This window comes from Nymphalis io, chromosome 10 (assembly GCF_905147045.1).
Source record: "Nymphalis io chromosome 10, ilAglIoxx1.1, whole genome shotgun sequence".
NCBI lineage: Eukaryota > Metazoa > Arthropoda > Insecta > Lepidoptera > Nymphalidae > Nymphalis > Nymphalis io.
Window position 1 is genome coordinate 4,062,673 of NC_065897.1, and position 23,425 is coordinate 4,086,097.

Below are 23,425 nucleotides of genomic sequence, written 5' to 3' on the forward strand. Positions count from 1 at the left end.
GATTTTGAAGTTCCATTTGGAACTTTTCGGAGCCTTGAGCAGCTTGGAGCATGGTAGGTCGGAGAGTAGACCTCATCATTCTCGATCTTTCGGCTTTTAAGTTGATATTTAGAGTGCCTCGAACCAAGCGGTGATCACTTCCGGTATTAAACCTGTTGATCACTGAAACATCTCTAAATATGTGCCTTTTATTCGAAATGATAAAGTCTATCTCGTTCCTTGTCACGTTATCGGGGCTTCGCCAGGTCCACCTCCTCTGAGGCTTCTTTTGAAAGAAAGAATTCATCAAAAAAGCCCCTGCGCTTCGAGAAAGTTTACCAGCATTTGCCCCCTGAGATTTCTGCAGCCCAAGCCGTAAGGTCCGACTTTCGATTCACCGCTATCTTGTACTCCCACTTTAGCATTAAAGTCTCCCATAACAACATTGTAGTGGGCCTTCGAGGTGTCGTTGAGGGCCTTTGCGATATCCTCGTACATCGCTTCGACCACATCATCAGAGTATGTCGAAGTTGGCTAATGAGATCCTTTTTGACTAGAAAACCGACACCACCCTGGGAGAGGTTATCACCTTCGCGGAAGTAGAGTAAGTTACCGGACTCTAGAGTTATCGTGTCCTCCCCCTGTCTTCGGACTTCAGATAACCCCAGTATATGCCAGTTTATATGACTTAACTCTACTTCTAATTCGGCGAGGTAATGGTCCAGCCTCATCGAGCGTCCATTATACGTTGCCATGTTCAGTCATTTTATACGGTAGCCTGCCGTGAACCGGTGATTCTTAGCACCCCCTGCCCTGCCGATACCGCGACCGCTACCTTGGTCGGGCCTAGCGGGCTTGCCGGTAACTGGGGGCCTTTTTTTGGGCGCATCTGCCATTAATGGAGGGGTTTGCCCATACTCGCCGCGCTGGGCAGGCGTGTTGGCGAGCGCAGTAGGGGGGTAAGATGTTTATGGGAGGGGGGACGCTGCTGCCCATCCCCCCTTTTCCCCGTCCCTCAGTCGCCTCTTACGACACCCACGGGATGAGATTGGGGGAGTACTATTCTAAGCCGGTACTCCACGGCGAAAAAAAAAACCCCTATATATAACAATAAATCGCTGAGGCATGATGCGTAGGTAAAAAAAAAACCCGATTTGCCTATTCCTGACTTAAAGAAAAAAATGACTACCTACACTTTTGGCGACATATAGAAATGAAAATTGATTAATTTTCAATCAACAATGGTCTGACTTTGAGCTGACTATCTGCCGCAGGCTGGTTAGCTGGATCAGTTGCCGCGGTAATTGATATATAAAAAACCCAAGATACACAGCGTCCGCATAAAATGAGCGCACAATTTTGGATTGTGCGCTCATTTCGAATAGTCTTGCTTCGCCCGCGTTACTCCACGCTCGTTAAAAATGTTGAAGTGTTCGTTGAGAAATTCTAAAAATATTACGTCAAGAACGTTAAAAGAGGATAGGATTTTGTACTTTCGGTAAGTAAAAGTGTTTATTGAATGTTTTTATGACATCATATACAACGCAATATGTGATTTTGAGTTAATTTGTCTCAAAACTTCACTTTACATTTATATATTATAATATAGTTTTTAATTTAGAAATTTTAAAAATAAATAATTGTTTCATTGATGTTGACACATGTTATGATAAAAGTATAAATGTGCTTAGAACACAATTTAACACACTCTTTATAACTAATTCAATGTCGTATAAAAATAAACAGTATAAATGATAATCGTCACCACTCCATGCTTTGTCCTACCGGCTAATTTTGGTTGTAAAATTTTATTGCTTGTTGTACACTGCTTTGTGAAAACAATTTTAAGCAATCAGTGAAAGGTTAAATTTGCAAAAAAAAATTTATAATATAACTATAACTACTTATATGAATTGCCGAGTGCTTGGTGCCAGTTTCGAGTGTTACTTTTGTTCGTGACTGTGAATCTTTGGTTTTTTTTATATATCAATGGCCGCGGTCTACTAAATTCATATGTACATATAGGGTCGCGCCGCTGCCTTGCGTAATTTAAAGCTGCGTGCTTTATTTAAAACATGATTACTATTAATATATACAAGAAATTATATTAACTTTCACTGCCATATAACCTAATGACTCATCCGTACCGAAGCATATTTTAGTACCGAACCGTATAAACCTTCGTGTGGCCACATGAAGGTATTGTTGGTGGCAGCGCACTAAAATCATCGATCACAGAGTTATCTATAAAGAGATTTGCCAGGAGATCGGTTTTCCCCTGCGGACTGTGAGCCAGCGATCCGTCCGGATTCCTGAGCGGTGGCAGCGAAAGTTGACAGAAATTGTTTTGCTAAGACTTGATCAGACGCCAGAAGTTACGGGAGCCACTAGGATGCGAAAAAAGGTCATGGCCAATCTGTACAATGCGCTGTTCATCCACTCTTGTGTATGCCTTCCTATAGGACTTGGTTGGACTTCCTATAGTTTTTGTTGTAGGTTGCTTTCAGTGAGAGAATTTTAGATGCCCTGCTAACGCAGCCATTGATCCACGATATGATATAGCATCGGCACATTCGCGACTGAACTAACGGTTACGCGTAGCCTTACTGATGAGATCTGAGTTAGGAATGTAGTATTCCATTCCCGACAGGATCTCATCAGCAACAGCAGCGGCGCTCGCTGTCGGGTCATTCGCACTGATGCAACGTTCCTTCAAGGGACTGACGCATAGTAATCGCGTATACCGTCCCAATCTGCCGCCTTATAGTGCCAAGCGCGACGTTTGCATACCGCTAGTGGCGGCAGCTTGGCATGTGTCACTTTGGTAGATATAAGGCTGTGATCCAAAGAACCAAGAGGAGCCTGAACCTCAACCTGATATTCCACTGGGTGAGTAGTCAGCAGAAGGTCCAGTAGGGCAGGTGCTTGCCCGACAATGTTTGGGACAAGACTGGTGGGTGGTGATCAACCAGTTGGGTCAAGTCATGCGTGAGAGCGAAAGCATGTGTAGTTCTTCCAGCATGGTCAATTTTAGAGGAGTTCAACCATAATTCGTGGTGAGCATTAAAATACCCCAAAAACACCAATTCCGCGTTAGGAAACAGCTCTTGCGCAGCATCTGCCACCCAACTAAGATGTTCAAATAATCGGCATATCTCCAAGTCACCATAGTGGAATCTGTAGAGGCACACGTAGACTCGACTCTGACGAACTAGATCCACACGTATCACCAACATGGAGAAGAAGGGGTCCTCCAAGCAGCGGAGCCGGCGACAACAAACATCCGTCCTGACGAACAAGCAAACTCCGGCTTTCGCTTTAAAGGATTCTTCAAGCATGTAGCCGGGTTAATTGAGGTAGCTGGTATCGACAGGACGGAGTATTTGTATCTCCGTGAGAAACAACATTGCTGGCCGTGCTGTGTCGAGATGGTGGTAGCCAGCGTTGAGGTTAGCGTGGAGTCCACTGATGATAGAGAACTTGACCTCAAACAGCGTAGGTATGTGGACACCGCTTAACGACCGTTATTTCTTATTTGTTGCGCAACCATTTGGAAAAAGGAAAAGAGACGTGAAGCGATCGACGTATTGCCATGATAGGGCCTATCCCTATCATGGCAAAGTATGGAGACGTGTTTCTCCAAGTAGTTGCCAAAAGGGAAAATACACTGACCCGCCGGACGGAAGGGTCCCCGTACCCCCCCGGAAGTGGCCGCCGAGATCCCACCTTTCGATCACTAACCGGCACGACGGTCCACACCGAGATTATGTGTGGCATGGTGGGGCAGCCTCGTGAATTGATTAGGCACGCTCGGGCCCCTATACTCTACCATGGGCGGCCAGCGGAACAGCCATCTCTTCGGGTCTCCCTGTCCGGCAGGTCAACACAGTTTCGCTCACTCACTCGCTCGGGTACTGGCTGTACGCTGGCTGACTTCGAAACGCGGCTTCTTTCGAAATTATAATCTATAGGTATGTTTTAATTACAAACGTAATTTTATAAATGATGCAATAATAACATAGCTTGTTAGAATAGCATCATTCATAAAAAAATATGTAATAATTATCAAATTAATAGTAATTTCTTAAGATGAATCAGAAATTACTTCAAGGATTCTTTTGGTGTTCCCTCGAACCTGGTCTGCTAGACAAATATTTTTTTAACAACCTTTACGTAAAAATCATTGTATCTTGCATTAGCAAACATGTCCGACGTCCTGCAGAATCAAAATAGCCTCACCAGAATCTTAAAGGCGTCTTTATATTGTATGCAAAGAGCATTGTAGAAACGCTGAGTTGTTGCTACATATATAACCAAATTGTTAAATCAAAATAAAGTTGTATTTATTTGCTTGGCTTAAAAAAGAAAGTTGCCCTAGTTGGTAGAATACTAGAATGAAAATTCCATTCAGTAAATCACCATTGGCATGTTAATTATTAGGTGTTTTATATATCTCTTAATTTATTAATTGTATATACTTCATTAAAAATTCTCTTCATAATCAAATCCTCGATGAGCAACCCATATTAGAACTATTTTTAAGTAATATAAATGCACATTCCTTAAGTTAGGAAAAAGATAAAAATAATTATTTCTTAACTAAGTTTTATAAGGCAATGGAGTCTTCTGCGTTAATATAAGTAGGTATCTGAAATTTTAATTTCTTAGAATTTCAATAATAAAGTGCAACATTCTCCAGTAACAGCCTGTGAATGTCCGACTGCTGGGCTAAGGCCTCCTCTTCTTTTTTGAGGTGAAGGTTTTGGAGCTTATTCCACCACGCTGCTCCAATGCGGGTTGGTGGAGTACACGTTGGCTAAATTTCAGTGAAATTAGACACATGCAGGTTTCCTCATGATGTTTTCCTTCACCGTCAAGCACGAGATGAATTATAATCACAAATTAAGCACATGAAAATTCAGTGGTGCTTGCCCGGGTTTAACCCACAATCATCGGCTAAGAATCACGCGCTCTTACCACTGGGCCATCTCAGCTTTTTTTAATGCAACGTTGATGATTCGCAAATTCTAATGTAAGTAATAAGTAACAAAGAAAAGTTATCACTATCCAACTCACTGCTTTTTTTCTCTTTCTGTAATTTATACACTGGCATGACTATTATTATGTAACACATTGTGTAACTTTTGGCTCTAGTATTCTTTGTATCAACCTTAGTTACAGACGAATCGTATTAAAAATGAATGATCAAATGATAGATTCGGTTTTATTTTCAGATTTTTATAGAAAAATCAGGTTGTTAGAAAGATTTCGACTGTCATTTTTTAAATGTTTCCCTTGTTTTGATTAGGATGTAGGGACTACCTATCAGAAAAAAACAATATTTTAATCAATTACCAGTACTTATCCATTAAGTTTTAAACACTAGATCTGTTATGAACTTAATTAACTTTATGAAGAATGTATTCTACAAAATAAAATATAACTGGTGCAAATTTATACAACGTATACAATTATACTACTAGTAAGTACTATAGTAGTGATGTAAATGCTAATGATACAACAAAAATATATAGGCTATTCTTAACCCATACGAAAGGTAAAATCGATTCTTGTGTTTACATGTTTTCGGTTTCCAACTTCATAGCAACGCAGTAGTCGTAGTTAGTTTAACGTCTTTACTGTCAGTTATCAAATAACAATCAATATAAACAGGCATGGAAGAAGAGAAGAGCAAAGAGGAAATAGAAGACTGGAAGATTTACGAAGCATTAAGGAATAAAAGTCCAACCGAGGTCTGTCTTTTTCAAAAGTAAAACGCACTTTTAATAAGTATGCACTAAAACACTGAATTTATGTGAATTGACCTGTAAAATTCCATTTCGATAATAATTTATTCTGAATATATACAATACTTGTTCTGAATATATTATATACGTCTAAGTATTTTAACAAAAAATAGTAACCCCAAGCTCGTAAGAATCCCGATTCGCTAATATATTTTTCACAGTTTAAAAATTGTAATAATATAATATTAATCATTGTAGACATAATTGGAAATATATAATTTATATGTAAATAAACATAAAATTTGTTTTAAACACTATTTTTATATATTGGTACAAATAAATTAAAGTGCAACCTACGGTTACACGTGAAACAATTCTATTTTTGTTGTGTCAGGAATACTTAATCGTTACACATATATGTAAATCTTAAATATGATCTATTTTTATTTTTTTACGTTGACCTTTGTTAATTAATACACAAAATCAAAACAACAATGCAGTTATAAATACAAATCTTAAACATGTCTCATTATGGAATTTCTATATATTTTTTGTTAGTAGTTTTTATTTGTAGATATTTATGAGATACAAACATCTTTCCTAATTATTATAAGAGATTGATCGATATATACTATCCATTTCACAAAGCAAAAATTAAACATTAATCTGATAGGGCTCTGTTTGTACATAAAATGTTTTATGAAGTCTTATTATGGAAAACTATAGATCCAACAAAAGAAGTTTTATAAATCTTATCTATTTGGCAGACTATCTTTACTGTGTATATAATAAATATTAATACATTATTCACGAATCTTAAGGAAGTAAATGAATGGGTTTAATTGAAACAATACTCTAGATACATCCGAAAGCTGATAACCGAATTTCGATCTGACATTTGACAACTTCCTTTTTTATATTATATAAAGGCTAGACTCCTTTCGAAAAGGATTGTTTACACATTTATAAATTTTTGAATAGAATTCGTGGATCTTAGCCGGAGATCGAGTTCAGTTCCATGTAAACATCAATAAGCTTTCATGTGCTTCAGTTGTGACCAGCATGGTAGTGGCTTAGTGAAAAATTATTTGCTTTATAGCTGGAAACAGCCGTCTCAAGGGAAACATCAATGATGGGATGAAACTCTTGAGACTTTACCTTAAGCTATGTGTACAATAAACGCGAATATTATTTATTTTTAGATAATAATGGCAATTATTATATTTTCAATGGCAAATGCTACATAGTTACATTTTTTATGAACCACTAATTTCAATTAATTAAGACAGGTACTTTATGGTTATAAACAATTGATGCACTAAAAGAGTAAAATATAAATAATTGAAAATTAGATAAACAATTTTTTTATTATATTTGTATCTCCACAGAGTGTTGTCCGTGCCTTTGATTTATCTTATTTTTAATTTATATTATCAATCAATCAATCAATCAATCAACAGCCAATCATTGTCCACTGCTGAACATAGGCCTCTCCCAAGGTGCGCCAAACTCCCTGTCCTCCGCCTTCCGCATCCAGTTGGTGCCCGCCACCTTTTTAAGGTTATCGGTCCACCTGGCTGGAGGGCGCCCTACGCTGCGCTTGCCGATTCGCGGTCTTCACTCTAGGACTCGTCTGCTCCTTATTTATATTAATGTAACTTTAATTGTAAGTTTTTTTTTTTACCAGACAGCAACAAAATCTACGTTTCAGAAGGTAATCACAATTAAAACGAATGATAATCCGAAAATTTTAGCATTTAGCATGTGGGCATTTTACTGTTGTTAAGTTATAGAGATTAACTGAAAAGGAAATGCGGCCCCGGGTAGATCACATTACCCCTCGAATTGAGAATTATTATCATTCTTCACTTTCATGCCATCGAACATAGCGTGATAACGTTCCCTGATCGTTCGTGCCTTGCACAAATTTCTCCGATTTTTAAGCGGATATTAATGATTGCACTGTTAATAAGAACCTTTATTCGTATAAACTGTTACGTCATCGAATGGATTCCTATACCTATTTGGGCTACCCAAACAAGAAGTGTAATGTTATGAGTGTTCATGTTTGTATGTATTTATGTATGACTTTCTTTATTTCACAATAGCTTGTATATAAATGTACAGATTTAGATTAATGGAATATCCTTAGAATCATTTCATCAGCCCGTGTAACACTGGCTATAAATTCATGCATTAATTTATTATTTATTTAGTAAAAAAATGTTTTAATTTGTTTTATTTTAATATTTATATTATTCGGTATTATTTTTTTACCATTCTATTATAATAGTATTTTTATACGAGTACTTTATCTATTATGTGTGCTGATTCAATTTAAAACAATGACAGATTATTTCTTTCAAATAATTTATGTCGCATGTATTTTCATTATTTGTGTACCATATTTTTCATGACTGCTTATTTTAATAAATTTCGTTGTTGTTGATAAAGTAGGATATAAAATAATCGAGAACAAATCAGCCTTTTTTCTAAGCTTTATTATTATATTTATAAAAGGTACGGATATCACAGTTTACCTCAATTTAATCAATTTACATGCAACTGAAACAATGTTTAAAGGGTATTATGACTGTTATGTAAATCACAAAGTTTAACAGTGTAGTAGCGCACATTTATCCGTGCATAAGAAAATATCGTGACTCTTTGCAAGCTTGAAATAACAACCCCTATCACGCTATCCTACAAACAAATGAAAAGTACCTGCTCCTAAGTAAAGCATAGTCGTCTTTTGCACGCCACGGGAAGTTGTCCTCAATCCTTCCGGAACTTTAATACCTTTAATTAGTACGATGGAAATATGTAAGTAATTGTAACAATATCAATAACATAACTTAAAAAAATCTTTATTCTACATAATATTCACAGATGGAAGCAGATGTTAGTAATGATGTGGTGACATCTTTAAGAAGCGACCTAGCTGCGCTGCAATATAAACGTGATAAATTAATATCTGAAGTAAGTTTTTAATGGTGTCTTTGTATTATATTCAGCTGCACAAAAACAAAACGAAAATCATATTTTTGTTTTTAGAGTAACGATTTAAAAAACCAAATGTTGTCTCGTGATCAAAGAATATTAGAACAGCAAGTCGAAATCGACCATCTACGTGAACAAAATGCACGTCAAAATGCTATTATATCGTCCCTCAAAAAGAAAATTCAAGACCTCGAAGAATTTCAACGTAATTTACAAGCTACGCAAGGTAGAAGTGATTTGACTGTACAAACACTTCAAAGAGATAATCGTTACTGCGAAGAGAAGATAAAAGATTTAGAAAAAAAAATAAGGTCTCTCGAATTGGAATGCAATAATGAAGAACAGCAAAAAGAAAATGCCCGATGTCAATTTCATGATCTAATTAGACGATTGTCTGTTGCTTTGGATTCAGATTTTTGTGATACCAATCATACTCATTCACCTGAAAGCCTTATCATCAAAGCTGCAGAACTTGTGCAGGAGATCACAAGACTTAAAAATAAATGTATGAATACTACTGAAAACTTATCGACCATTGAACAAGATCTTAGAAGTTGCAGAGATTCTCTAGAACGTGCAAATACCGATAAGGACATTTTACAAAGACAACTTTCTTCTCAACTTCTTGATATAGAAAGACTTAAACAAGAAAAAGAATCTCTCGCTGTTTCTAATCGAGTTCTAGAAAGAGAACTGCATGAAAGTAGGGAAAAAATTTCTCATTGTACGAAGAATCTTAATGTTGTGACTGATAACGTCAATCAAAATGAATCAATGATAATCCAATTAAAAGGTTTGTAGTGCCTTCGCTACTTTTAATGAAACTAAAACAAAGAAATAGTTCTAACCTATGGATATTCTTTAAATATTTCAGAGGATTTGAGGCATCGTGACGAAAAATATCAAAGACTACAGACCGAGTTTCGAAATACGATGGAATCTATTGCAATCCTACTTAGCTTGCCAACACGATTTGTCGAAGCACACGAAAGTACTATAAAAGATCGAATTAGAGAAATATTGAGTGATTGTAAGGATAAATCAGTGGTATGTAAAGAATTTATACTTTATTAAAAATTGAAAAAAAATATATCAGTTTATATTTTTATCCACTATGACGAGCCGGTTGGCGTTTTTGATACTTGCCTTTCACGCCGAAGGTTGTGGGTTCGATTCCACACAGGACAGACATTTGTGTGTATGAACATCGAGCGAATCGAACGTCTGCTAGTCCTGAGTCTGGGTGTAATTATGTATATAAGAATGTATTTACAAAAAAAAAAAAAGTATATGTAGTATATCAGTTGTCTGGTTTCCATAGTACAAGCTCTGCTGAATTTGGGGTCAGATGACCGTGTGTGAATAATGTCCCAGGATATTATTATTATCATTATTATTTTGTATCTTTTTTTATATCTCCCTTTTAACAGGGGTAACTTAACTATCTCGCGGGCCATGACCAAGCGTGATAGGTTTGTTAAATATTAAATTGACAATGGTGATGTGAGGAACTTTCGTGTAAGACGTGTGGTGTTCAGTATGACTGCTTTTTGTAAAAGTGCGAGAGTGGACTTGGACATTTGGAGAATATTGAGATTAGTCTTGAGTGTTTTTGGGATAACGCCTGTACTGGAGAGAATGATTGGTAAAATTTTCACTGTGTTTATTGACCATTGTTTTTTAATTTCATTAGCCAATTCTATGTATTTTATTACTTTTTCATTGTGTGTGCTGAGTAGGTTATGTGTATTACATACTGCAATATCGACTATATAACCTATTTTGTTGTTTTTGTCTACCACTGTTATATCCGGTCTATTGTAATGTATGGTTTGGTCGGTGATGATCGTTCGATCCCAGTAGATTTTATAAGAATTATTTTCTAGAACTTTACAGGGTTGGTATTTATAGTAAGCTACTTTATTTGTTATGAATTTATATTGATGGGCTAAGTTTTGGTGAATTATTGCTGCTACTTGGTCATGCCTGTGCTTATAATCAGTTTGGACGATTGACTTGCAAGCACCGGTTATGTGTTGAATCGTTTCTGAACTGCTTTGGCAACGTCCACATAAATCAGTCGGTAATTCAGATGTGCGAATAATATGTTTCTGATAGTTTCCGGTGTCTATTACTTGATCTTGTATGGCTATCATAAAAGCCTCTGTCTCGGGCTCACTACTCACCACGCCGCAGCCACTCGTTCGACGCTTCCATATCGACATGTCCTTGGCTCAAGTCGGCTCGATGTCTTCCATGCAATGACTTTTGTGACCACATACTAATTTTTTGTTCTTTATTAATTATTTGTTGACTTGATTGTTTATTTCTATTATGTAGGTTAAGTGGAGTGAATTTTTTATCAGTTTCAGTTATGTATTTATGGATTGGAGTACTTTCTGCCTTATCATGAAAGTACTTTCTCAGCTTAGCTATGAGACTATTGTGCAAATTATGTATATCAATGAAACCTCTTCCTCCTTCACCGCGTGGTAGTGTGAGTCTCTGTATACAACTTTTGGGGTGATTTTTCCTGTGATTTTTCCTGTGTTTTTTGTGTGTTTCATATGTGTGTTTATTATTCGCTGTAGTTTTTGTAGATCAGTTTTAGACCAATTTATAATTCCAAAGGAATATGTGAGTAATGGTATTGCATAGGTATTAATTGCTTTTGTGCTGTTGCGTGAATTATAATGTGTTTTTAATATTTGATTTAACCTTATTTTAAACTTTTGTATCAATTCTTTTTTTATTTGTTTGTGTTTTATTTGGTTAGACTGGTGAAATCCTAAATACTTATAACTGCTCATTTCATCCATTGCTTCTATTTGTTCACCCATTTCTAACACATATGTATTTGTTTCCGTTTTCCCCCTATTTATTGAATGTATTTTACATTTATCAACCCCAAAGTGCATTTGTATGTCCGTAGAAAAAGATTGTGTGACGTCTGTTAGTTTTATAAGTTCGGCTTTAGTAGTTCCATAGATCTTTATATCGTCCATGTACATTAAATGGGAAATAAGACAGTGTGTGCCATTATGTTTTAGTTTGAAACCAGCATTAGTATTATTAAGTAAATTGGAAAGGGGGTTGAGTGCCATACAAAACCATAACGGACTAAGTGCATCTCCTTGAAATATTCCTCTTTGTATTTTAATCGGGTCAGTAGTAATTGATGCGTTATTCTGATAAACTTTAAGTGTGGTTTGCCACTGAGGCATTATACAACTAAAAAAATTTATAAGTACCGGGTCGATCTTATAAAGTTGAAGTACATGTAGAAGCCAACTGTGAGGCTCCGAATTAAATGCCTTCTTATAATCGACATACATTGTGTAGATATTTCGTTTGTTGGTCAGTGCCTGTTTCATTACTATTGTATCTATAACCAATTGTTCTTTACATCCTTGACTATTTTTCCTACAACCTTTTTGTTATTCTGCTAAAATGTTATATGCTTCTAAGTGCTGATAAATGATTTCGCTAATACATCCTGTCATTATTTTATATATTGTTTGTAAACATGTGATTGGTTTATAATTTGCAGGATTTTTAAGATCTGATTCTTTAGGGAGCATGTAGGTAATTCCAGTTGTTAAAAACTTTGGTATAGTTTCTGGTGATTTGATGAATTGACATATGTGATTATGAATGTATGGATGGACGCAAGTGAGTTTCTTAAGCCAAAAATTATGTATGTTATCAGTACCAGGAGCTTTCCAGTTATGTGTGCGTTTGATAATCTGAGTGAACGTTTCTATTGGTATGTCTTTAAAATTCATTTGCTCTATATGCGTATTATCTCCGATGTTCTGAAGCCAGTTGGCGTTTGCATTATGTTGGACTGGATTTGACCAAATAACCGCCCAAAATTCGTGAAGTTTTTGTGGCGTGGTGTATTCAGTATTTTGAGTTAAAGTGTTATGATTATGTGTTCCTAAATTTCTGTAAAATATTCATTCATTATTTGTAAATGTCAAATTTTGTTGTTTTCTATGTGTACATGTAAGTATCGTTTAAGCCTTTTAGATGCGGCATTTAATTTTTGTTTTAATGTGTCCAGAAAATGTTCTAATTCAATATTTGGTTCCTCGTATTGACTGTGGGTTTTATTCTTTACTTTAATATCGTCTACGGTTTTGATTACTCTCTGGTTTCTATTACCTGCAATATATTGGGTTAATCTTCCGATTTCTAGTCTATACTTTTCAATTCTTTTTTCAATTGTTCTCTGCCATGTCGGTTTTTTAAGGTATTTATTTTGTACTGTATCATTGCTTACTCTAAAAATTGTGCCATTACAGACAGTTGCTGTATAAGCTGCTGAGTAAATTGGTGCATGTAAATATTTAAAATCTACGTTGTTATTTAAATGTTTCGGGCGGATTTCATTATTCAATGTTCGTGTAATATTAGCAAATTTACGAGTAGTTTTTTGTTTTGGAATATATGGTCTTTCTTCTGGCTGCATATCTTTAAACCTATTTATTGCGTTATTAAACTCTATTTCGATAAAGCTGGGTGCTAATTTACTATTTTTTAACAAAATACTATCATTTTCATTTTCAGTCAAAGATATAACGTTACCTAAAGTGGTTTCGGGCTGGCTGTGATTTGAGTCTGTTGAAGCTATATTTGATTCTACGGGTATGTTGTGTTCAGATTGATTTATTGCATTTTGTAGTTTTTTGTTTATTTCTATTTTAATTTCTTCTATCTTATCCCTATTTACCAAGTTATTGAAAATATAACTCTTCGCTGATCTGCAATTCTTTGTTCTGAAAGATGTGAAAGGTGTGGATGTTTGTCTACAACGAGCTCAAATATCTTTTTCCGATAAGCTGTTTTATTTGTTTCTAGGTTTGTTGATTCAAAATAACATCGAACTATATCTTCATTGATTACATTGGACCATTTCATTCGTTTATTATTTGAGTTTATCTGTGAGGCTAGGTGTTCGGACTGGGAAGATTGTCTGGGTGGAAAATCTACTATTTCTCCCTCTGTCTGTATTTTATCTGCCACTTCATTTCTTATCTCATCTAAAACGTTCTGTGGTAGTAATTTGCGCCTGAGAATAGTACGTCGTTGATCTCCTACACGTTGTCGCGATACTTGCATATTGGGGAATTTCTGATTAAACTGCTCGTGCAATAGTTGTAAATAATTATTCATTTGTGTTGTTTCGCATTTAGTAATTAGTAAATATGTGTGCCATATAAAGCGGTTCATATCCTGAGACCATTTATTTCGCACACGAGAAGTACCAGCACTGGGCGCAGCATTGATGGCACATGCCTCCTGCGCAACAGCTGTTGGCATTTAAATATGGGTTAAATATCGTGATGGTGGTGAAGACCTGGGTGACTCGAGAAAAGTTGCAGTTGAAGAAGGTGATGGAAAGTTTGAAGAAAGTGAATGATTTGAAAGAGAAGTAGTTGAAGGTGAGGGTGATTGGTCGACTGTAACATATTCTACGAGGGGAACCCACCTGTTCAGTCCAACATCGCCAACGGATCGCATGCTGTGACATCCAGCGTCGGCTCCAGATGCGCCCCGGCGACCCCCGGGTAGCGACCGTAAACTATATCTTTTATTACTGCGTTCCATGTTAATCTCCAATGACAAGATTGGGTTGAGTTTGGGATCGTTAGTTTGGGTAGGTGTTTGCCGAGATGTATATGGCTATGTGAAAATGTGTATTGGTCAAGATGATAGGACCACAAGAACCAGTACCAGCTACCCGTAAGCCCCCCCACCACGGCAAGGTGATCCCCGGGGGGGTTATTATTATTATTATTATCCAAAATAATTAACTAGTAACAATATCAAATAAGTAAAAAAGTAACGTATTGCGCGTATATTTTTAGGTAGTTTGTTCACATAAATAGCATTATAAGTTATTATTAGTTATTATTTTATAAATATCTATTGTACGTCCCTAACGATAAATTAGTTATGATTTATGTGTTTTTATTCCAAAGCAATTGGAAGCGTTGCGAGAAAAATTGGGCATGGAATCCCAGCAGTTGGGTAGAACTGCTCATTTACACGATCAAGCAACTACCCGTGTGCGGATCCTCGAAGACGAACGGAATATGCTAGAAACGAAAGTTCACAAATTAGAATCAGAATTAAACGCAATGGAAGCTTCCAGAGATAATCTTCGAAAGGATAAAGCAAACGTCAGTATATTAAGTTAATTAAATTAATTGAAAAAATATATTCTCTTTACTGGTGGTAGGGCTTTGTGTACTGGTGGTAGGGCTTTGTGCACTGGTGGTAGGGCTTTGTGCACTGGTGGTAGGGCTTTGTGCAAGCTCGTCTGGGTAGGTACCACCCACTCATCAGATATTCTACCGCAAAACAGCAATACTTGATATTGTTGTGTTCCGGTTTGAAGGGTGAGTGAGCCAGTGTAATTACAGGCACAAGGGACATAAAATCTTAGTTCCCAAGGTTGGTGGCGCATTGGATATGTAAGCGATGGTTGACATTTCTTACAATGCCAATGTCTAAGAGCGTTGGTGACCACTTACCATCAGGTGGCCCATATGCTCGTCCGCCTTCCTATTCTATAAAAAAAAAAAAAAAAAAGTCTTTACAAACATTCTAAGAACTTATTTAATTGATAGATAGGAGTTATTTAAGGCGACAAATAAACGTAATTACTTTAAATGTAACAAAATATGTACACAATCCTTAATACTTATATAAGACACGTGATTATTTAAATAGTTATTGAATACATGAACAACATGCATGATCGGCAACCGGAATTACTGGTAACAAATACCAAATTAATCAAAAACATTTGTAGGTACAGTGCTTAATTCAAACAAATAATTTTGATGTTTTGTATCATTATTTTCCTACAATTACTCTTAAGCAACAAACGCATTTCTCAAAGATGAATAACAATCACAACATAAGTATAAATAAATCATCATTATGAACTTTTTCCCGATGCAGTTATTTATAATACTGTTACAGTTCGTGGCATTCCTCGAGCGACTCAGTCGCACTCTTAATATGGATGAGTTGACCCAGGATATCGGCGTAGAACTACACACTGAATCCATTATATACCGAGCAGAGCAACTCGCACGGCTCGAGAGCGATAAAATTGTAGACAAGGTCAGTCACTACAGCATATCACGGGAAAGGAAAAATTAAGATCAGTTTACATTCCTTTCGTGCTATATAATATATTTAGATTTATAAGCTGGACTTGACGCGGTTAAATGAGAAACGCAATTTTATATGTCTTCTGCGTTTTTGCAAATGAATATATAAAATATTATTCATGATTGCCTACTTATTATACAATTTTTCCGTAGTAACTAAAGAATCGTTTTAAGTTTAAAAATTCTGAAATACTCGAAGGAATTATTTTTTATTATTTTTTGTGTTGTGTCGCTTTGTATTTTGCGTGTATTGATTTAACCACTACCATTTATCTTCGACGAGAAGGTTATAAATCAGTTAGTTTGGAATTCAATAGCCGCAAAGGCATATCGTATAAGAATTGTAATATAAAATACGTTTGTCAAGATAGAGCGATACAATGCTAGCGGTTAATTTAATAAATGTGTGTTTTATATAGCTGCTATATTATGGATACTATGGCACACTCCCGAGACTGCGAAGGGAACGATCCTTCCATGACTTACCTTATCTTAAAGAAGTAAGAATTGTAACATTCAGAATTGGCTTGGTATTATTAAACTAGGTTTAATCTTGCTCACCTAAATTATAATTTTGCAAATTTCTGTCATTAATTATACCTATCGATATGCGATTTTCTTCGCCACCGCAAATGATTAGATACTGCCGAAATATCCACCACGCCATTTAATTTTAACGAAAACACTTCATGACAGCCTATTAGTTGATTTTCCTAAAATTAAAGCAATCATCAAATTCACCTAAATGTAGATAGATATTAATAAACAATAAGTAATTTAGAATAAATGTGTTACTATGAAAATTATTTGAAATGAAATATGTTTCATAACTAATGACGATTTTTTCAGACTGCCGTAGTGTATCAACTCCAGCGTCGAATACGAATATTAAGGGAACAGTTGCAAAGAAAGGATTTGCACTTAGATTTACTTCGACGTAAGCTTAGTGTGCAGGTAATTTATGTACAATATTAGCAATGCAGTAAACCGTATATTTTTTTATAATAATATTAATATTTATAACAGTAAACACTCTTTAAATACAATGATTATTACAAAATATTATTGTTATTGTATTCCATTTTTGAACGTCATATTTTGCCTTTGCTTATCTTTTTATAACATCTCTAGTCTTTCTTCATATAAATGTCTAGGCAACATGCGATAATTTGACCTTTATATTAAACGTTTACATACAAAGCTTAAATCAGAAAACTATTAACATAACTATATAGGTCTATAGCCGATATTATGCAGCTAAACTGGAATCACAGCGATTTCTTTGAAAGTTTCTTTAGATTCATCGGTACATATATACGGCACGACGTATAAATGATACCTATATGTAAAAAAAGTGTACTCATAATTGAGATATAACGTATATAAAATTTATTTGATTATAAAACTTATAAAAAATATTTTGACTAATATATATTATATAATAATTATATTTCATATTATATTTAACACTTAAATATACATACACACACATAGTTGACTTCATTACGCACAGTTAAGAGCTTTCGAAAAAGCTAAGTTGATACTTTAGTCACTTGTAATACTTATTCTTATTGTCAACTCTGATAAGTTACTATTCTTGATATTTTTTCATCGAATAAGCTCAGTCTGCCCGTTAATGTTCACATCTCTGCCAGGCAATCTACAGTAAGAGTAAAGTAATTCTTATTGGAATTTCTTATCGTCTTAGTATATACATAATACAGGAAGAGAGTTCAAGAGTACGCGCAGTCCTGCAAGCCGAACGAGACGAAGCGGTGAGTCGCAGTAAAAAACTAGCGCGACAATGTGACAAGCTGGGCGTGCAGCTTAGCGATGCGCGCGCCCAAGTTCGCGATCTAAACGCACAGCTCGCCGACGCCGCAGAATACAAGGTACCTATAATATTAAAAAACAAAAACATTGTAAGCCTCAAAAACTATATTTTTTATTATGAGTCTTACTGTTACATTATAGTCTACAAATGTGTGCGCAAACACAGGTTAAATACTTACAAGGAACTATTTGTACTAGTTTATAACGGCAATCCGATTTCGACCAAACCGCTTGATCTTTGTGTCAGTGGAATAGGAAAACGGATAAACAGCAACGTTACCTTTCGATTTGATTCACTATCAATTACCTCACTCCCATGATCCGAAAGGACAGCGATCCGACACGATCGGAAAGATATCAAGCGCAAAGTCAATCGTAGCCTACGTGCTTTCCGAGGCAAGGGAACGTAATATCGCAAACTTTCTGAGTACAGACCCTGGATTCGATTTTCGTACCTCATGTTTTGTAGCTGCACAAGCTGACACCAACGAGACAGTTAACTTAAATTTCCTAATACATATTAAAAAATATTAGGATTTTAAAAGTTTTAATCTGCGTAGTTTCAATTAAAGGGCTAAAGTAAACCAATAATACTCAATAAACTATTTTTTACAGCACAGTTGAATGTACAAATAATAAGCTAATAATATATAATACAAATACCATATACTTTCATTTACCTAACATCATTTTTTATAAAACAAGACATAATATACTTCTTTGGTATTAAATCGCATAGCAGAGACCTGCTTCGGTATCGATTGTACTTATATTCACTGGAATAATTTGCTCGCAAGGTTAAAGTGATTTACTAGTTACAAAGGCGTTCTTATTCTTAGATATTCTTTCAATTCGCACGATTGTTCTTAGATCGTGTTTAGTTAAAGCTCGATAGCTTTTTAATTTTAGGAAGAAGGAAATATATTAATTAATCCAGAACTATTTATTGTTAATTTTCATCGAACCAATGACAATAACTTCTAAATAGGATGTTAGGAAGACATTACGTTTGATTAAAATACTCCTTATATTATGTATAACTTTTTTTTTCTTTTATGATGAATACAAAACTTTCTGAAGCAAGTAAAATAGTTCCAAAAGGTTAATTATAATCTTTAAACATCGTTTGATGTTTGTTTTATTTAAGTAATTATAGAATACTTAAATACATATAGTAAAAAAATCATAATTGTTGTTATTTATAAACGATATTGTTTCTATTATGTAAATTTCACGGAAGTCTTTCGCATTAAAGGCCATGGCCATTTTTATTAAAATATTGATTCATTACCTGCATAATATACATGTATACATACATATCTATTCCTACAATAACAATATATTCTTATACGACCACGCACAATGTATATAATAATATTATTATTGTAAAACGAATTCCTGGTACACCAACGGAACAATGATTTAAAGACGCCGAAGAAACGTATCAATGTCTAAAAATGCCCTAATTAATCAATATGTATAAAACATATAATGTGATCAGCAATTGCATACAGAAGAACTATAAAATATTCATTCTTTCTCATAATTTCAAATACAATCAGTTACATTAAATCTGCATATAGATAGCTTCACTAGAACGAGCACGCAAAATAGAAGATTTACAAAAGAAACTCGACGAAGCGGAGTTACTTCGAACGAGGTACAATCGTAAAGTGAACGTTTTAAAAGACCAAGTCAGATCCACTGGCGAAACGTTCGAACAAGAAAGAACAACTGCGGAACATCAAATTAATATGCTGAGGGACGAGCTTTCCAGAACAAAGGAAGCTCTCGCTGAATGTCAAAGGAGAGAAGCACAGTTACAAAGCTTTAGGTGAGTATACTGTGTCATAACTTTGTATTATACACCTTAATATGCGATTTTAGTCATATTTGGCAATAAAGTCCCATTTAAATAGTTAAATTATTCATATAGATTACATATTAATTCAAGTGTATATTATAAAAAGGAATTTTTATGTTCGATAAAGTATAATATAATGCAAAAATGGTCATAAAATTCGGGATGTTTTTATGTACGAGCCAATTGAGCTTGCAAATTTCGTCCACCCAGGGCTATTACCTTCACACGAAAACATAAGAACCGTTTACCCTTAACCTTGATGTTTTAAATCTAGAGTTTGACCGGCCTTACAAAACGTAATTGAATTGCATTGACACTTTATGGAGCCATGATTTAAACGAGAACGAAATATTATTAATAAAATAAATATGTTTCGTAAATGATCATATAGACTGCGCTGAATACATGTTTATGTTCAGTCATTCAACAAATGATGTTTTACGTAATAAGGTCATGAAAACACATTAATTTTTCGTTTTAAAAGTAAGATTAAGAGAAAAGACTTATGCTGATATTACAAGAACGTATGACTTATGATTACAACAGGAATTCGATCGCTAAGTTGCTGGGAATATTGGTGCCCTCGTCTGTGTCGGACTTCGAAATGGTTTCGCGGCTTCAGAAGCTGATAGACGCCCATCACGACTTCACGATTGTATCACGACGTTATGATGACCCCGCGCTGTTGCGGGCTTCGTCCAGATCTCCACCCCCTTCACGATGCAGGACACGAACACCCGATCGGTAAATATAGACATTCAAAAGCTAAAAAATAGCTTTTACTCCCTGAATAAAAATTGAATAATACCTGCTTGACAATCGGTAACCTAATAATATATTCAAAAGAATTATATAACACGTTTTACATATTTTCATTCTTTTTTACGATGTTGAGAGAGAGAACTCTAAAAAAGTAGGTAATTACCTAAATACTGATGTCGATTTTAGATTTATGTTGACAAATATGTGTTGACAAATAAATAAACACATTTTTGAGTATATAAATCTATATGATAATTGTTAATGTATATGGTATACATTATTAGTTAAAAAATAAAAGGGCTATAATTTACTCCAATTAAATTAATTTATAAACTGCATTAGACCAAGTTTTATCACAATATTCTTCTAAATTTTCTACTAGCCTTCATTATGTTTGATATTTTCCCTAACTTTATTAGAAATCATTCCAACATTATTTTTTTTATATAATCCAGGAGGCAACCTCGAAAATGATTGGATCATTTCACGCCACTTGATTATTGTTTAAATATATTTCTTTTTGTAATAAATAAATTTTAAGCATCTGCTGCGTTGATACTGGCTGCTTACGTGTTCAATTATTAATTATTATTATAAACTTTTAACTAAGAAGAACCAATCTGGTTGACATTTCACTCTTTGATGATGACCTTCTCACTTTAATTAACCTGTCTTAATATAATGGAACATATATTATCATTACGGTTAGGACATTAGGCAAGGACTGACATATAAATTTCTGATTAAGATGATCCCATAAACAATGACTTCTTTTATTAACTATTTTCACATATACTAAACACTATCTAATATCACTAAACACTTGAATAGTTGAATATCGTCGTAAGTGCATTGTTCTAGATCCTTACGCTATGATGACTCCGGATACGCCGATCCGGCTTTCGATTTGGAGGACGAGCTTTACAAAGGACGCGCGGCGTTGTGACAGTCGCGCCGCCGCGCCCGCTTCTAGCCGGAATAGGCTCGGCGAAACAATATTTAAAAAAGTTATAGACTTTACTTAACCAGAAGGTTAGGTCATTCGTAGGAGCTACGATATAGTATATAATCAAAATAACTGGAACCATAAAAAATATCCTCGATAGTTTTAAGTTGTTTGATCTTTAGATATTTTATGAAACAAGACGATTTTTCTGCAATTTTCAATGTACGCGATAAATGTATATAATTTAATAGCATTATTTTTATTATATAAGTTATAAGCGTAACTCGAAGTACTCTAACTGTTATAACTATTAATTTATGTAAAAAAATATATTTTCAATGTCTTCTACTAATTTTAATAATGTTTCAACTATTTTATAATGACATCATGAGCTGTTACTTGAATTAAGTTTGTAGTAAGAAGTTTACGTTAGTTTCTTTGGTAGCATTTCTAAAATTTTACGATTAATACTATAATTTTAGAATAGTAACAAATTCATGTTTACATAATTATTATATTACCAGCGATTTCCAAAACTTTCAATTTGGATCATACATACAAGTACTTGAGCCATAAAAACGAGCCATAAAATGTATGCAAATTCTATAATAATAGTAACGTCCTCATGTCCGAATTTTGGCTTCGACGGCTGGGCTTTATATGGTTTCCCAGGAAACAAAAATCAAAACACTCCTAATTGAATTCCAGGCCATCACTGAGAAATTCTAAAACCCCCACTTAACTTTGGGTGCCTCCATACGAAGGTCATATCTGCAATGTGAAACCAGAGCCTAAAGATCTGTCTTAGAAGATAGCTATTAGATAAGAGAGGACTCTCCAGTTTTATAATATTAGCATACGTATTAATATAGATTTAAAATTTGTTAAATTTTTTAGGTTGTCGTTTAATGCATTTACGATTTATTTAATATAATCGTTAAATGTATCGTTAGTTTTAATTGTGGACTTGAATAAAGTATAAGCTTTTTTTACTTGTAACTGCTTATTTATTAAAGCCATTTTATCCATGTGTTTTGTTGGTATCGGAAGCGATATGTTGTATTGTAGTATTAAATATTTGTCAAATTGTTTATATTTGTTTTTGTTTTATGTTGTTTTACTTATCTTTATTCTATACTATTTATCTATAGAGCATGTTTTATAAAGGTAACAAAATTAATTTTAAGTTGTATGTCCTAATCCTAAGCGTCACGTGTTTAGAAAAAAATATACTATGTACCAAAACATATCAAATTAGTATGGATGCGTTCAATTTCAGCAAATATTTGTATGGTAGGTTTTTAAAGCACCATCTTATTAATAAAAATTAGTAAACAATCTTAGTTGTTTTGGATTACAATAAATAAATTGTAATTTTTTCGTCTTTTTATTTACACTCCTATCTAGTTTACTAGCTTAATTTTATCAAATTCTTTTGTATGCATTATAATGTCCTCCAGACCGATTTCGCCCATGGCGGCCAATCTCAAGAGAGATTAGCCAACTCAGGAGATATTATAGTGCACAAGTGTGTGCGCAAACACGAGTGCACTCTCTATTCCCTAACTCTCATAATCCGATGGGACGGCAATCCGACTCGACCGGAAAGAGTTCAGGCGCAAGACGGCTTTACGTGCTTTCCGAGGCACGGGAGTGTACACACTTCCAACTTCCAGACTCCGGGCTGCTACTGAGAATTTTCTTACAGAAAAACTCAATGACTTTATTGGCCCGACCTGGGAATTGAACCCAGGACCTCCGGGTCTGCGGCCTTATATCAAGCCACTAGACCAACGAGGCAGTTATGCATTATGTACAGATATATCATATTATAATAATGTGATACATCTGTATACACATGTCTTTATAATTAGGTCCTCTGTTATTTTACAATGTTTATGAGTTATTTTCTGTATCGTATTTCTACATAAGATAAAAATACTCAAGTAGATTTCAAAGAATTAGGTTTGGGTTTCGCAAATGACGTCTTTCTTAGCAATTTTATGAATAATAATGCAATAAAAGAAAATTTATTCGAAATTATAATAATTATTAACACACAACATTGCTATTTTAATAAAATCTGTATAAGATATTTTAACAA

The 23,425-nt window shown here is 34.7% G+C and overlaps 1 protein-coding gene across 1 annotated transcript; it reads left to right on the top strand.

The window, feature by feature from the left end:
- The first annotated feature begins 5,654 nt into the window (after positions 1–5,654).
- LOC126771246 (coiled-coil domain-containing protein 170) lies at positions 5,655–21,507 on the top strand. Its single transcript, XM_050491025.1, has 11 exons — positions 5,655–5,732; positions 8,616–8,705; positions 8,781–9,519; positions 9,601–9,773; positions 14,714–14,914; positions 15,723–15,866; positions 16,766–16,870; positions 17,641–17,808; positions 19,333–19,583; positions 20,160–20,357; positions 21,237–21,507. The coding sequence occupies exons 1-11, from the start codon at positions 5,655–5,657 to the stop codon at positions 21,319–21,321; spliced, it is 2,232 nt and encodes a 743-aa protein (XP_050346982.1). The 3' UTR covers positions 21,322–21,507.
- The last annotated feature ends 1,918 nt before the right edge of the window (positions 21,508–23,425 follow it).

Excerpts from the sequence above, each read along its gene's own strand:
- LOC126771246 (XM_050491025.1), top strand. The coding sequence starts at position 5,655 with ATGGAAGAAGAGAAGAGCAAAGAGGAAATAGAAGACTGGAAGATTTAC. Across the intron at positions 9,774-14,713 it reads ATTGTAAGGATAAATCAGTG|CAATTGGAAGCGTTGCGAGA; the intron begins GTATGTAAAGAA and ends TTTATTCCAAAG. Across the intron at positions 20,358-21,236 it reads AGGACACGAACACCCGATCG|ATCCTTACGCTATGATGACT; the intron begins GTAAATATAGAC and ends GCATTGTTCTAG.